Source organism: Balearica regulorum, chromosome 4 (assembly GCF_011004875.1).
Source record: "Balearica regulorum gibbericeps isolate bBalReg1 chromosome 4, bBalReg1.pri, whole genome shotgun sequence".
Classification (NCBI taxonomy): domain Eukaryota; kingdom Metazoa; phylum Chordata; class Aves; order Gruiformes; family Gruidae; genus Balearica; species Balearica regulorum.
In genome coordinates this window covers 27425004-27440876 of record NC_046187.1, presented here as the reverse complement: position 1 = coordinate 27440876, position 15873 = coordinate 27425004, and the positions used below count along the sequence as shown (strand labels likewise).

General features: G+C 39.0%; 1 protein-coding gene across 5 annotated transcripts in view; it reads left to right on the top strand.

The window, feature by feature from the left end:
• BANK1 (B cell scaffold protein with ankyrin repeats 1) overlaps positions 1-15873 on the top strand; it is a 146815-nt gene that overhangs the window by 20868 nt on the left and 110074 nt on the right. For 4 of the 5 annotated variants that reach the window (XM_075751523.1, XM_075751522.1, XM_075751521.1 and 1 more), the window contains exons 2-3: positions 3529-3927; positions 12689-12748. In XM_075751523.1, the coding sequence (XP_075607638.1) occupies positions 3529-3927; positions 12689-12748 (459 nt within the window). The remainder of the gene's footprint in view (positions 1-3528; positions 3928-12688; positions 12749-15873) is intronic. The other variant, XM_075751526.1, reaches the window with a different exon arrangement.

Sequence of the window (15873 nt, the reverse complement as noted above, 5' to 3'; positions counted from 1 at the left end):
ACACTGTATCAAGGAACTCCTACCCTGTATCCTGTTTTGGTTTCCTCAGAAAGTATTTTGAAAAGGCAGGAGAGTTCACAAAAGTGCAGAAAGAATGGCAGGTGTTCCACAAAGCCCCTCTTATAGTGGGAAGAGTAATAATCTGAGTTTACAGGCTGTAACGAAGGCAAGGCTAAGAGTCATTTTATGAGAGTCTGAATACCTTAGCAGGCAGATTTCTGAGAGCAGATACTTCTTTAAGCTTGCAGAAATAGATAAAATTATATTGTGTGGCTGGAAGTTCAAACTAAGCAAATTCAAACAAAATATAAAGAATGAGTTCTTAAATTTGCTTCATGGATTAAGCATCCTCTTTCAATCTGTATTTTTAAAGGACCACTACAGTGCTTTTAGTAAATAGGGACTGAAAATAGAAGGTGCTTGCTGATTCCATTTCCTGTGATATGAAACAGTGTGGTCAGACTGAAAGAGCTTCTGGTCTTACAGCTCTGTTAATATAATTTCTTCTTTTGAAACCATGCAACAAGCTTCATAGCTTTTTGTTTCTACTTTTTTTTGTTTGTGAGAGTTATGAAAATCAAATGGGATTCTGAAAACAAATAACATTGCAGCAAGTAGGTTTCGTATCCTAGTGTCATAAAACACAACTTTGCTGTGAGTTAAGTGAGAAATACAGTACTATGTATGTTTACAAGTAAACCAGCATTTCAGCCGAAACAGGCATTTTTCAGAGTGCTTTTAACATGGAAAATGTAGTAGTCACCTTTTCAAATACATTTTGACAAATATTTCCCTGCTCTAATGTATTAGTCAGGGTCAGTCATCTTGAAATATCATCACCCACTACCATATTGATCATGGCCCTGTATGATTTCCTACGATAGAAAACTTTTTGAAGGGATGAGTATTCACGAATGCTTAAAAGACGGCAGCTGTCCTCCAAGTAGTTTATAGATACATAATGAACTCAAGAGACTAAGCTATTGTGTCCCTGTTCTACAAGTTTGTCAGCCTTTAGCTGGGTAAACTTTCTGTGAAATATCTCCTGAGTAAAGAATGAACAAAATTTAGAAATAATTTCTTCTAAAAAAAAGGGGAGTACAATAATTAAAACAGTGATCCTGAACTGGAGATGTAGGTTCCGTTTCTTCTTTTGTACAAGGACTCATGTGGGATCCCTGACAACTTTTTTATTCTCCTTGGCTACATCTGTACTATGCCTCCAACAGTGCATCCCACTTTCCAGATCCATTGTGTGCCCAAGAAACATTTTAACTCCGTATATGCTCACCATTTCCATATCCCTTGATATTCACAAAGCAGCAGCTTACTCACCTGCAAAGAAGCTCTGGTGCATTGCAGACAAGTGCCAGTCAGGTTGCCTGACCCATCAGGAACCTGGGAGACACGGCGAAGTTCAGGGGAGGTGAAGTGCAGCAGCTGTATCTATTCCCAAGTCTCTTATTGTTGCTCCACAGGGCTGTGATTGTGAACTACTCCAGGGATATGAAGCTGCCCTAGCATTTTAATGTGTATTGCATTGGTCAGCAAATCACAGTTTTTTATGGTTTCACAGAATGGTTGAGGTTGGAAGGGACATCTGGAGGCCATCTCGTGCAGCCACGGTGCTCGAGCAGGGCCACCTAGAGCCAGGACCATGTCCAGGCACCTTTTGAGTAGCTCCAAGGAAGAAGATTCCCTGGGCAGCCTGTGCCAGTGCTCACAGTAAAAAAGTTTCCTGATGCTCAGAGGGAGCATCCTGTGTTTCAGCTTGTGCCTGTTGCCAAATGTGTCGGTTTTGTGTGGCAAGGTTTTGGTAGTGGGGGGGGCTACAGGGGTGGCGGCTTCTGTGAGAAGCTGCTAGAAGCTTCCCCTGTGTCTGATAGAGCCAATGCCAGCCGGCTCCAAGACGGACCCGCCGCTGGCCAAGGCCAAGCCAATCAGCGCCTCTGTGATAACATATTTAAGAAAGAGAAAAACAGTTAGAGAGCGCTTTTGCAGCCAGAGAGAGGAGTGAGAAGATGTAAGAACATCTGCAGACACCAAGGTCAGTGCAGAAGGAGGGGGAGGAAGTGCTCCAGGCGCCGGAGCAAGGTTCCCCTGCAGCCCGTGGTGAAGACCATGGTGAAGCAGGCTGTCCCCCTGCAGCCCATGGAGGGAGGATGACGGGGTGTAGAGATTCCACCTGCAGCCCGTGGAGGACCCCACGCCGGAGCAGGTGGAGACACCTGAAGGAGGCTGTGGCCCCCTGGGAAGCCCACGCTGGAGCAAGCTCCTGGCAGGACCTGTGGATCCGTGGAGAGAGGAGCCCACGCCAGAGCAGGTTTGCTGGCAGGACTTGTGACCCCGTGGGGGACCCCACACTGGAGCAGTTTGCTCCTGAAGGTCTGCACCCCGTGGAGGAGACTCACGTTGGAGCAGTTCATGAAGGACTGTCTCCCGTGAGAGGGACTCCATTTTGGAGCAGGGGAGTGATGAGAGGAGTCCTCCCCCTGAGGACGAAGAAGCGGCAGAAACACCGCGTGATGAACTGACTGTAACCCCCACTCCCCGTCCCCCTGTGCCGCTGAGGGGGGGGGGGCGGACGTTGAAGCCAGGAGTGAAGTTGAGCCCGGGAAGATGGGAGGGGTGGGGGGAGGTGTTTTTAAGATTTGGTTTTATTTCTCATGCCTCTACTCTGTTTTGCTTAGTAATAAATAAGATGAATTCCCTCTCTCAGTTCGGTCTGTTTTGCTCGTGATGATAATTAGAGAATGATCTCTCCCTGTCCTTATCTTGACCCGTAAGTTTTTTTTCATTGTACCTTTCCTCCCCTGTCTAATGAAAGAGGGGAGTGATAGAGCGGCTCTGGTGGGCACCTGGCCCTCAGCCAGGGTCAACCCATCACAGTTTCATACTGTCACCCTAGTAACACTGTGGAAGAGTATTAGTCTTCTGACTAGCATCATGTTTTACATCTTAGAGGGAAAGCAGAACTAAAAAAATGTAGCTCTAGATTTATTTCTGTCAGGTTTGTAAGTAATTTCTTTAGAATAAGGACAGTAAAGAAAGATCTCTAATGACTGTCCTAATACCATGTTGCCAAAATATCCTAAACATCCTAATCCTATTTCTAATGAAGTCAGATCATGTCCGGTGTTCAAATATATGTTCTTTACTTCTGCCATTAAAAACTAACTACTGTATTTTTAATAGTATCACCTATTTGTCAAGAATCTAGGAGTAAGCAGAATGTGTGAATGCATTCTGCTTTCCACACTCAATTTCAGTATCTATTCTGAAATACTAGTTGAAGCTATTCTAAACGTAGAATATTCTGAGATATTTTACCAGCATTTCTGTGGATGATCTTTCTGTTTTGGTCTAGAAATAAGCAGATGGTTGTCATTTCAAGGTGATGACCTGACCTGTTTCTTCAGAACCTGAAGTTTTTAAGAGGGGGGAAAATTAACGATCTGTCTTCTGATATTTATGATGGATTCAGAATGCATTTGAAATTATTTTTTTAAAATGTTTTCTTCTTCCTAGAAAATACGAAGGATATTCTCGTGATATATGAACAAGAAGCAGAAGAGTGGGCTCTGTATTTAAAATCTCTTTTTGGACACATAGTGAATGAAGGAGGAATCTTACTCTACAATCTAGAGACTTCATCTTTCAAACACCATGAACTATTCTCTTTACCCTGTTATAAATGTAAACTCCTGATACTATCGTGTGGACTTCTTAACTCCCTGAATCGAAAGAGAAGTTATTTTCTGGAGCAAGTTCTAAAACCTGCAGATAATGTGGTGATTCTGCTTTGTGGGGTGGAGAATTCAGAGATTCTTTATGAGATCCTGACCTTAGATGGAGGCAGCAAAGAGATTTCCACTGATCAGGAACCTGAGGAATATCTCTCTGTTGTTACTGGAATTATTCAACCAGGTAATGTAAAATGAAAACTTTGTATAATTATTAAAAGTTTTCTCAGTTGTATTAATATCATTTGGAAGAGAAAAAAAGTGATAATTCAGATTTTCTGGAGAAATTATCTCTCTTCAGCTTGGTTCAACAGTTTTGGTTTGATGCATTTGTCATTGAAATGTGATGAAATTGTTGTACTCTTAGTCTGGTTTATTGTCACAGGGAAGCAGCTTTGGAAAGTCTAAAAGCTGCCACTGGCACCTGTGAACCTACCATCCCTACTTCATGGTAAGATGGAAGAGCTGACATACGCTTGCTTCTCTTTTTTCCTCAGTTTACAAATCTAAGAAACTGTACAAAACTATGGGTTTATGTTTTATCTCTTTGAAAATGCCTTGATGTGACTATATGTGTGTGTATATATATCTTTAGATAATTCTGACAGAGTGAAAAATAATTACGGAATAAGACCCAGTTTCATGGGTGGCATAATTTCCTGTGTAACATACAAAGGTTGTAAGAGCAGAAGATCCCTTCTGCTTTTACCAACCCAAGTAATAAGTCTGTACCGGAAGGACTAAAACTATCCAGTTTGTATGTGTTTGCAAATCCATAGAAACTACAAAGAAGCATTATTGTAAAAATTAGGACTTCTGGAATGTAAGAAAAAACCCTCCTCTGAGGGTGACAGGTACTGAAACGGCAAAGCCTGTGCACATAGTTTAGTTTAAACCAAAGTTTAACTTGGCCAGGCTGCACAAATGAAACAGAGAAATAGCTTTAGAAAGACAATTGGGCCACTTTGGAAAGGTGATGTAAGTTCTGTACAAGTTTCAGGTAGATGACTGTTTTCCTTTGAGATCATGTTTAGGGCTGCTGCTTCTAGTCTCTAGGTCTCTTGCCTTCTCTCAGCTCTTGCTATTTTGTCATGATTTTGTCTAAGCAGAACATTGTGTTTCTGTCTTTGTTACCTGCAAGGTGCCATTTTACAGGCGCGGGAGCTTGTTCTTGAGAGAAGCATCCTGCAGTTCAGGAGTTTTACACAGTAATTAACCAGTTTTAGATGCAGACAAACAACCAAGAATATTCCTTTGAACACAGGGGTAGAGAGACCCCAGCTAAGTCAGAGTGAAGTAGCTGGATGTTCCTGCTACCTTGTGCTTGAGTAGATAAGCATACTAGAAGGCTTTCAAACCTGCCCAGAATGTGTCTACACACAATCTGGCCGTATAAGATCAGTGCTTTCAAAACTACATTTTAGACTCCTCCTTCCCAACCATCTCCTTGTTCTAACATTTCTTGCTGTTCAGTATTTATTAACCTTTTCCTCAGTATATTTTTTTTGAACGTCTCTCAGACTAAGTTTTGGGGCTATAGTTGCCTGATTTGGTTTCAGAAGGGTAATGTTTGCAATTTCTGACTGTGTCTGATATTTGGCTTCAAATTGAAGTTCCTTGGCAGCTTTTTAGTGGAATTAAAGCAGTGGGTCTATACTATGTATGGGTGTGTGCATATAGGAAGGAACTGGGCCCAGAGACAGTCAGTCGGACTCATGCACAGGAAATTGCAAACTTTTCTGCAAAGATAACGTTTCCTACAAGGCAGGTGATGGTTCTTTGCTTAGATCTGTGCATTCACAGAAATACTTACTGCATCTACTCTTGGGATTTTACTAACACTGTAATGTCAAGTGACTAATAGGTGCTCAAATGATCTTTTCTTTGGCAATGGTCAATATCAGCAACTTCAGAGATGAATGCAAAGCTGAATTCACAAATAGTTGTTGAAGGCCTCAGTGTCACCATGTACATCTTTACCAGGGATTCATAGACTGTGGCTGGGATCAGACAAGTTCAATTGACTGAACTAGATCCAAGCCTGGGAGCAGTGTTGCCGCCTGGCGTTTCAGGGTGTAAACCCTCCTCCATATGCATAGCTGAGAACTGCTTCGGCCTTGGTTTTTCTGTACTGGTGTGCCCTGGCCATCAGGCAGGCCAGCACAGATCAGTGCTTGCTGGGAGACGTCTGCGCTGCTCTCTCTTGCACAGTGAAAAGTATTTCAAGTGCAAGATTTGCTGTCACCTGGGTGTTGATTTAAGCTCTGAGAAATGAAGATGTGCATGCCTTATCATTATTTACCTTTGCTTAAAGATAATGGTGACTGTTTGCAGTGTCTGCGTTTATGATACTCTTTTGTAGAATCCTATTAAACTCTTAGCCTTTGTGATATCTGTGGCAGGGATTTTGACAGATTACACATCTGGGAAGAAGATTTTTCCCTTGTATTTAAAATGGCTTGCTAAAGGGTTATTAAGTATACTTGGATTATTTTTCCTTTGGAGCAATTTTTTTATGCCTTTCTTCAGGACTATGCACTCACAGGATTTCCCATCTCTCCATATGGAGAGTCATCATCTTCTGTCACTTTTAATTGTTTTCAGTGCCTATCCCTTGTCCCTTATATTTCTACTTTTGGAGATAGTGATGAAAACACTTTTGTATATGTTCTTCATGCTTTTCCATTCCTTTTTTTCCCCCCAAACTGTTCATTGCTGTTAACTTGTTCCTCCATGCATTTGTACCTTCTTGTCTCCTCAGTATTAACAAGAGTTTTCACTCTACTGAAGTCTAAAAATATAGTGCTTTAATTGCAATGATTACATGGCACCACACTGTTGTGCATCACCGCAACAAAATTCTGTTAATCTCTTAGGACAGCGAGCCATCAAGATCCTGGGTCTAATCGATGCCAGGTCTCACGAGTAGCTTGTAGGTAGTTAGAACAACTGAAGACGGATGCTAAATCAGGCTGTTCCCTCACAATCTTGAAGAGTCTTAATAAAGGCATAGCTTAGGTGCTAGTAATCACTACCCTTCCGCTACAGCTTTCTCCATACTCTGCAAAGGTAAGTTCTCAGCTGTCTCTTCTCCCCTAGATGCTATTCTCTTTGCACTGTCTCTATAGTCTGAGATGGCAAGAGTGCAAAATAAATCTAATTTATATGTTCCCCCCAATTATTTTGCCAAGACCTTTTACCTGCCAGATGGTGCCAGTTTCATCTTGTTGGAGCAGGCAGGACTCTAACTGTTAAAACTTCCTTCTACCTCTAAAGTAGTATATATGCCAAAAATTCTAGGCAAAACCCAATACTAATTAAAATGTTCAGTAAATAAAATGGAAGATGCAGGAGGTTTTGTACCCAGCAGTGAGCTTGTTTGGCCTGCAATGCAAGTCTGAAGGGTTTGTCATTCCTGTTTGAACATGTTCTTGGAGGAGTAAGGGGAGAACTGAGACATGGAAACTGGCCTTTCCAACATATGGTGACAGATTTTATTGTATTCACCTTGTGCATGAAGAGGAATGCAAATATTTTTATTGTTGTCAAAAGATTCCTTTAGCAGGAGTTGTTCACAAAATACTTCTCTGTTTGAAACTGCTACATTCAGATCTGCAGTTGGTTTTGTATTTTGTATAAGGGCCTGTTGTCATAAAAAAAGATAAATCTCTGGGAAAGAGTAGAACACTCAAATTTTATTATTTTCTATTAACACCTAAGATGGCCCAGTGTGACTCCAGAATTCTGACTTTTCTTTAGCAGCTTTCCCTAATATTGCTGAAAGTAGAATCAAACACACATTTTGTTTGCATCTGTCTTTTCCTTTCCTTTTTTCTTTCTACGACTTCTCCTTGATCTGCTGAATGCTGTACCTCTTTTTATATTAAATTGTCATACTTTCAATGTATTAATTCAGTACTCTGTAGTACCTAGACATAGCTAGGTTTTTTGTTTAGTCCTGAAACACTTCCACTGCAAATTCAGGCTAGCCATTTGTTTAAGCAAGGGATTCATAGATGTAGATAGGTAGATATTTGCAGCTGGAGGTGGTTACTTAGATCTTTAAATGTCCTGAATTCCTCCTGTGGTTATTTGTGCCTCAGTATTAATGATACAAAAAGAGAACAGGTTTTATCTAATACAAATAATTTTCTGTGACACTGTTTCTAAAGTGTGTTGATACTTTTGTGAAACTTTTTTGGTGGGACTTCTCAGTACAGCTCAGGAGTTGTAAGTATCCATTAGTCTGCTTGCTGTTTTAGTAGGTTTCGTTGTTTACATCTTGACAAAACAACTCTTGTCACTTCCACTTCCAGCCTTTTCTCTAAGCAGTGGTATCTTCTTTTTATTTTTTTTTTTTTTTGCCAAAATATGAAGAGGATCTACTTCTACAAAATTTGATAGTTGAGAACCACTCAACAAACCTATATGTATCCATTCATTATCTGCTATTTTATTAAAAAAGTGAGAAGAGGTACATAAAGTAACGTAACCCAACTAGAAAACTGCGTCCACAGTCTTTGACGGCCCAGGAAAGATTCTCAGAATGAATATGTAAGTTTTACCTGAGACAGCAATATGCCATTAATTTCTGATTGTTACCTAAAAGGTATTGAGTGTACCTACGCAAATTTTTAATCACCAAGGAGAGTAATGTTAAGAAAACTACATTTGGAACTACTAGTAAGGTATAGATCTGGAGTAATGAGATGCTAAGCATTGGGTATTTGTCTCTAATAAGTAAATGCAGGACCAACAGGCTGGGAGCTTAAAATAGGGCTTAACATATGCAAATCTTCAGCCTGTTTCAAATATGGGGCTAATTTCCGTTGTGCAAGTCACAGAAGAGAGAAATAAATCACTATATTTTTACCATAAGCTTTTATGGTATCTGTTTCCTGTTTAATTTTTAGTACAATGGCATAGATTTTATCAGAGTTGTACCAGGAATTTGAGTATAACATTGAATACTGAAGTAATTTTGAGTCCACCGCTTTGCTTGTTCTCCTGTAAAATCTTCTTCGCATTGGTATTCAAATATAAGTAACAAATAATGATGGATTTTCTTAGGCTGTCAGCAAGACTTGTGCTGATGACCTAAACCCCTTAAATTAAGTGGGACCTTTACCGTTGTCTTCAATGGGCAAGTGTTTCGCCTAGATTTTTACACTGACTTGGAGTCTACAAAGAAACGAAGCATAAGTGCTAACAAGAACCAAAGTTGAAGAGGAAACAAAATCACTATAATTTTTGGGTTTGTTTGTTTGTGAATACTGAATACAGCATGGTTTTGCGTGTGTGTGAACTAAAGTCTTGATTGTAAAGATTTCTCACATAGACACGCAAGATTGAGTAAATAGAGGGAAATAGATGGGTGTTTCTGGCCTTGTTCACTGGCAGGAGAGATTGCAGTAGATGAGACTTCAGAGTTGTACCTCCCTTTCCTCCTTCCCCAATGTGTTTACATTCAGACAGTACATACCAGTGTTGGTGCTTTAAGGCAGTGAGGACATCTGCTTATTGAGGAGCACTTCAAATGCCAATTAAACTTTTTTATTAAACCAAAAATAATTTACATGAATTTATTGTGAGCAGAAGGGGCATTTTGTTAGCTGAAGTGTGCTGTGGTATAGTCCTTGTTTTCATTTTACCCTGCCAGTGAGTCTTTGAACTACTCTGCAGACACTGCTGCTGAGATTACCAGATTAATAAATGTTTCTGAGATGTTGTGTTTCTCCATCTCCACACAGAATGATTGCGGGATGCCAGTGCAGTGATATGGATTTGTAACAGGGATGACTGTCAACAAAAAACTGTGGTTAGTGTCACTAACTTGTTTCACCTGGCATGTGATCCTGGCTGTTTCAAACCAGAAGAGAAACTGAAGTGGCAGTCATAGATAGGATGTTGAGAGTGCCATCCTCTGCTGCTTAAACTGTTTGAGTTCTTTGTTCTTTCTTCTCTTATTTCTGCAAAATCCAGAGAAGACTTTATTCATTATATAATCAGGTTTCTTAGCAGCTCATGTTTTGATCTGTCTAACCAGTCATGGTGACCTTTACCCTTGGATTCTGAAGTATGCATCATGTATGTGATGGGTTTTCCTCTTATTTTTGACACTAATTGGGTGAAAACTGCTTACCCCTGGAAAAGTGAAGGCACTGACATCTTAAAGTGAATGTTTTTTAACAGCATTTAGGAGAAGCTCATAAAAAGTTTTATTAATAATAAAAGTCAAATGACTAGAACATAAGCATTACTGCAATAGCATGTACTGATTTAAATTAATGTATTGTGATTTTACTGTTGTTTATTTAGGTTACAAATTTCTTATTTTTAAAATTAATTAATGGATTTATCATCATCAGTCTGCTCTTGCAGGGTTGCAAGTAGGCACCATCCAAATTTATGTCTTGTTTATGGTGCAACAGTCATCAGTCAGTATTTAGTTGCAGTTGTGAGGCTATTTCTAAAGCTTACAAATAATTTAAGCTTAAGATTTCCAGCTGGTATTTTGCAGCTAGAACTGTAAAATGGCTGTGTGAATCTGTAGTTTTACATGTCCTTCATATAATGTATTATTGACTCGTCGGCTTTTGCACTGTAGTCACCAATCACAACTACTGAAAAATTATTGGAAGGTGCCTAAAGAAGTCCTCTGGAAATGCGTTCTTTCTATGTTTTTGGCACACAAGTGTTGTTATAACAGAATTGCTATTTGTAATTTCACCATGATGTATTTTTGTTAAGTTAGTGTCAGCTTCTTAGAAATAGGATAAAAGATGGGTTGTACTGTTTTCCACATTAAAAAAATTTTCCACATTAAAAAAAACACCTATCCCTGAAAAAATGAAATCTAACACCTATTTAAATTCATACTGGAAAAAAAAATCAATATTAGGATAGCAAAAGAACAACTTTTTTGTATAGAATCAGATTTTGTTCTTGGTAGGGTCTCTCTGTACTTACTTAATGGCTATGAGCACAGAACTTGGTCCAAAAAATGTTACTACAGTTAGAGTTAGGTGCTCAAAAGTCAAAAAGTTAAGAGATACAAAGTAGCCTATTTAGCTTTAGGACCCTTTTTCGTAGCATTGATTGCCTTTAATTATGTAAGTGCTTTCTTCCCATCCCCCCAAGAACCTGCCCTCATTAGTAAACAGGATAAATAGTGCTCAGTTAATTAGCAGTTATTTGATACTTTGTTGTGTCTTTGTGGTTGCATTATTTATGTATTGAATGCCATTCAAACCCTGTTGAGAAGACAGAATTATTAATTTCCTAATGTGCTTTTCTCTAGAACTCCTTTCTGTATTGAGTGCTGTCCAAACATTATTTTATCATCATTTTACCTACTAGTATTTAGCAAGATTAAAATGAAGCATTTATTTCACTTCTGATACCACTTTAAGACATTACTTTTCATAACACCAGTATACAGTATTTTTTATGTCCATATTCAAATTCACTTTAATTTCAGATGTGTTTGTGACTGCTCAGATGTCCGCAGGTCAGCTGTAAGGTCTTTCACAGAGAGTGCAATACAAAACTAATGAGCACTTGTGAAAAGCATGTTTTAAAAGTCTTCTAGCTTTCTGCCTCAAAACTTCAGGATGGGAACCTGAAATTAAGTAAATTCTCCAGAGGAGCAATCAGCTAATATCACTGTCTTCTCTCACTGGAATCCTCTCCTCGTTCACCGAACTCTTGTTATTACAAGAATAACTGAATGAGAATAGAGTAAACAACACCAGAGTAGGTCTAACATTTGCACTGTCCACTGTACATGTCAATTTAAAATAAATAGTCAACAATATATTACCAAGGAGAAAGACTGCTTTAGAGTGTTTGGTTTTATGTAACCTTGGTAAAGTCATTGTAAAGCAATAATTTTCCCAGGCTCCTCTTCTCATCCTAGCCTTGGCTTCTTTACCCAATGACTCTTACTTTTCAGTCTTGGTCCCTTCTAGTAATATTAGTTATTCACTTCTGGAGCACCCAGCAATATATTTGGGACTCTGATCACAATCCCACAGATGCTGTACAACATGTTTGTTGAGTTAGCTGGATCTCACAATATGGAGCTCGAACAGGCCTTATGTATCTTATGTCAATGTTACCTCAGATGTGGAAAAACAGGTGATAACTTGATCCAACATAAAGAAAGAGTGGCATAAGACAGATATTGCACAATATGGCAGAAAGTCTACTGGTAGTTATTAAGCCATCAAAATAATTTCAACAAATCTGAACTGACAGAGTTTTTCAATATTTGACCAGTACTTTACACAATGTGGCCATTGCTTTTTTGACCCAGTACTGGGAACTCTGTAGCCAGATTTGTTGTATTATCAAACACAGTTCTGCACAGTTGTCTTGTCTTCTAAACCCCAAGACCTGCATCCATTTTCCATCTCTCACTTCCCTGCACATGATTCTATTCTCTTTCCTTTGGCCCAACTCCTCTCCCATTGTTTGCTCAAGCCCACATTTCTCACCTGCTACAGTAAATTGAAAAGATCAGTCACAGGGATATTTACTGAAAAGGGATAAATAAAATTCCATCCAAAGATCTCTCTAGGCTTGTTCCTCTCCACTAGCCCTTGGATTATTTTTTTATCTGCGAAACAGCTTTATCTTACATCTAAAATAACATACAGAATTTAATCTAAAAAAACAAAGTGGAAATCTGTGTCATGGTATTTTCTTATTTTTGAGCTTTTATGTTACTTGTCCATTTGTTTTCTGAACTCTGTTTTATTTTGCCAATTTTTTCTTTTTTTTTTTTTTCCTGCAGTTTGATTTCTGATGCTAAGATCTTCGAGCAAACTAAACATTCTGTGAAACAATCAAGTAGGATAGCAATGATCACTGTCCTTAGAGTTGATGACCAGTTAAAGATATTTCCAAGTAGATACCATTAAAGAATTATTCTTTTTTCCTAGGTAAGCCACAGAATGAAAATCCCGGAGACTCTTACATCTATGAAGCAGTTCTTGCAGACGGTGAGTTGAATTCCCCTTGCATTTACTCAAATAAAGCCAGTACTCTTCAGAAAATTGAATTTGTTTTCTTACATCTCGTCAGACATGAAAGGCAATAAACTAACCTTACCATAGCAAAAGTTGCGTAGAAGAACATGCCTTGTTCTCAAACATCCACCTACACGTTCTTGTGAGGAATATGAAAAGGGGAAGAGATTCAACAGGAATGTTTCCTTTTTCCTTGAATTTCAGAGTAGAGAAAAAGGAAGACATGGAGAGCTTTCTGTTTCTGATCCTAGCATGAGGAGTTTTGCTTGTAGTAAAGAGAGAACTGATTTGAAATTTCGGATAGATCAATCCTGCTGGCGTTACATTTGCAACATCGTTCATTGGCAGCTAGTGGTTGGGAGAAGCCCTGCAACATGACTTCAGCGCCTTCAGAGTTTTAGTAGGGAAAACAGACTGGCAAAATCTTCACTTGCTTTTAGTAAAGAGCTTCATAACATATTTCCTATCCCCAGTTCTTGAACAACTTTATTTCTGGGTTGACCCTGTTGTGAAGTGATTGGCTTAAGAGCACCAGCATGCTGACTGATGGAAAAGAATGAGGAAGTTATTTTGGAATTCCTGGCATAGCAGTTCTGTGCTGCTGGACTCTGAGGTTACTGGCTCTGTGGGTCTGTTTTGCTGGCAAGGTGTAAGGGCAGAAGGATGCTGCAAGCTCAATGGCTCTTCCTTACTGGCACAAATTCAATATACATGTCAGTGATGTATGGAGTTTAGAATTTTAGCTTTTCAGTTAATTTGAAGGCATGAGCATCAACAGGTGTACTTTTAAGTTCTCCGGTTATTCCCACTTACCACGCTTTGGTTCATAGTGCAGAACAGCGTTGGAGTATGTGGATTGGATTTCTTTTGCATAAAACTTAAAAGGGAAAATGCACTCGGGGAGCTCACTGGGTGCACTTCAGACACTTAAAGTCGTGCATTCTACAGGTCCAGACCAGAACTAGTTGCAAATATGCCCCTTTGAAATGTGTGTAGCGTGGAAGGGAGTATTTAGCACCAACCATTGCTCTCAACTGAATTTTCTCCTATTAGCCCCCCCCTCCTTTCTGATAGGAACTCTTTGTGACTCTTGGTATCTCAGGTGTAGTGGTGTGATCTCAAGCAGAAAGCTGCTGTAAGGCTGCTGTAAAGTTGCACTGTTTTATCCCTACAGACCTATTAGCAAAGTTTCTAAGGATGTCTGTTTTGGTCCTGGGTTGAAGGTGCCATGAGTCAGTGTATTGAAAAAGTTTGTTGGCATAAAAAAGGCTTTTTGTCATTACTGGCTCACCATCCAGGTGGTCAATAAGCTGGCATCACTGTTCTTCTCATTCATGATCATGATGTCCAAAAAATGAGACAGTGAAAGAGGGAATGGTCAGAGAAAACAGGGAATCCCAAGAAAAGAAAGGACTGGGGCAATGCTCCTCCAAGCTACTCCCACTTTAAACCCTGACTCTTTTTATATTAATCCTTTTCTGCTTTTATATGGGGACTGGAAGAGCAGCTTTAAGTCCAAGTTTCCCATCAGCTGAATGGTTCATGTTGGAATAAAGTGAATTGAGGATTTTCCAGCTCAGAAAGTCTTGCATTAAAAGCAAAAATTTCGCTTGAACTTTGCTTCACGTAACCGACAGGATTTGACTTTGGGTGAATGGTGGAAAAATGTTTCTAGGGACTCTCTTCTCTTTGCTTCATCCTAATAAGAAGGAAGTATATGCAGTGCTAAATTGTATGTATGACACAAAACAGAAGTGTCAGGAGAAATTACAAACCAAGAAAGGATTTTTTGCTAGAATCCTGTAAATTCACAAAAGAACAGCACTTTATGTAAGGTCTTAAGTGGAGATTGGCATGCTGAAAGCTGAAGTTTGTTATGAGTATGAAGATATTGTACAAAAGAAAGGATAAGCTGAGTGAAGATGGAATTTAGACTTGAACTGGAATGGAGGCTGAACTGATCAAAAGTTAAAGCTAAATGAGAAATTTAAAGCAACAAATGTAGAAAGAGCAGTGAGTGGATGATAGGACATATAAAAAAAAAAAATCCAAACCAAAGCAAGCTATATCCAAAAAAGCAAAGATAGATGGGGAATAAGCAAGTGCTAACAATCAATAAGAAGTGATTGACTAAAGTGAATTTTGCAAGGCCTTGAGGGAAAAGGTCAGACAGTACATTGGAAAATGGAAAAACAGTATGATCACTGACATCCTTTGGGGAAATACGAGCTACAAGTAGGTGTGAAAACAATTGATTTGCTAGTGAGTGATGGAAAAGATCCAGTTGTGGAATGCTAATCACCATGATATGAATATATGAGGACTCATTCCTATAGGTGATAACTGAACAAGTCAGTTCTTTAGCCATTCAGAAATGTTATATGTTTACTTTATTTCTGGTTTCTATATAAGTAAAGTAGATTTATTTTTATTACTAGAAAGCTGTATTTTGAGAAATTCCCTTGTGGTTCCTCAGGAAATTTTCTGCTCCCTGAAAGAATCATTATTTATAATCTTTACTAAGGTTGGAAAAGTGAAGCAATCTTACTAGGATCTGGGTATACAGCCTGGTAACCACACAGATAAAATGTAAATGCCTTGTTGTGGAATTGGTATTCATTATTTTACCTGCAAAATAGAGCTCACCTCAGATTTAGATACCCACTAGGTGATATTTAGCTTCAGAAAAGGCTGTTCCCCTTCTGTGAAACAGCTTTGTCTTTTTTAACATTTGCCATTAAGGCTTGTATCCTAGCACTAATTAACTGAACTAATTAGGGATGGGCAAGCGGAGCACAAAAAGATGATTTTAAAATGTAATAGCTGTCTGCCTATTTTTAACAGCAGACATCTTTTAGTCCTGTTGTCCCAAAAGTGGGATCGTTTACCTGGTGTGCAGTATGCCAATATACACACAGAGCAGAGTATTTTATTTATTTCATGTCTGCACAGAGATGGGTGCTAGGTGGTAATTCCACAAAGCTAGCACACTACACACAGAATCTACCACACATTCATCTTGTTACAAGATTAGAAAAACTCATCTAAATTTATGCTAATTGGTTTTTAATTACTGCATCATCTACTATTGGTCAAGC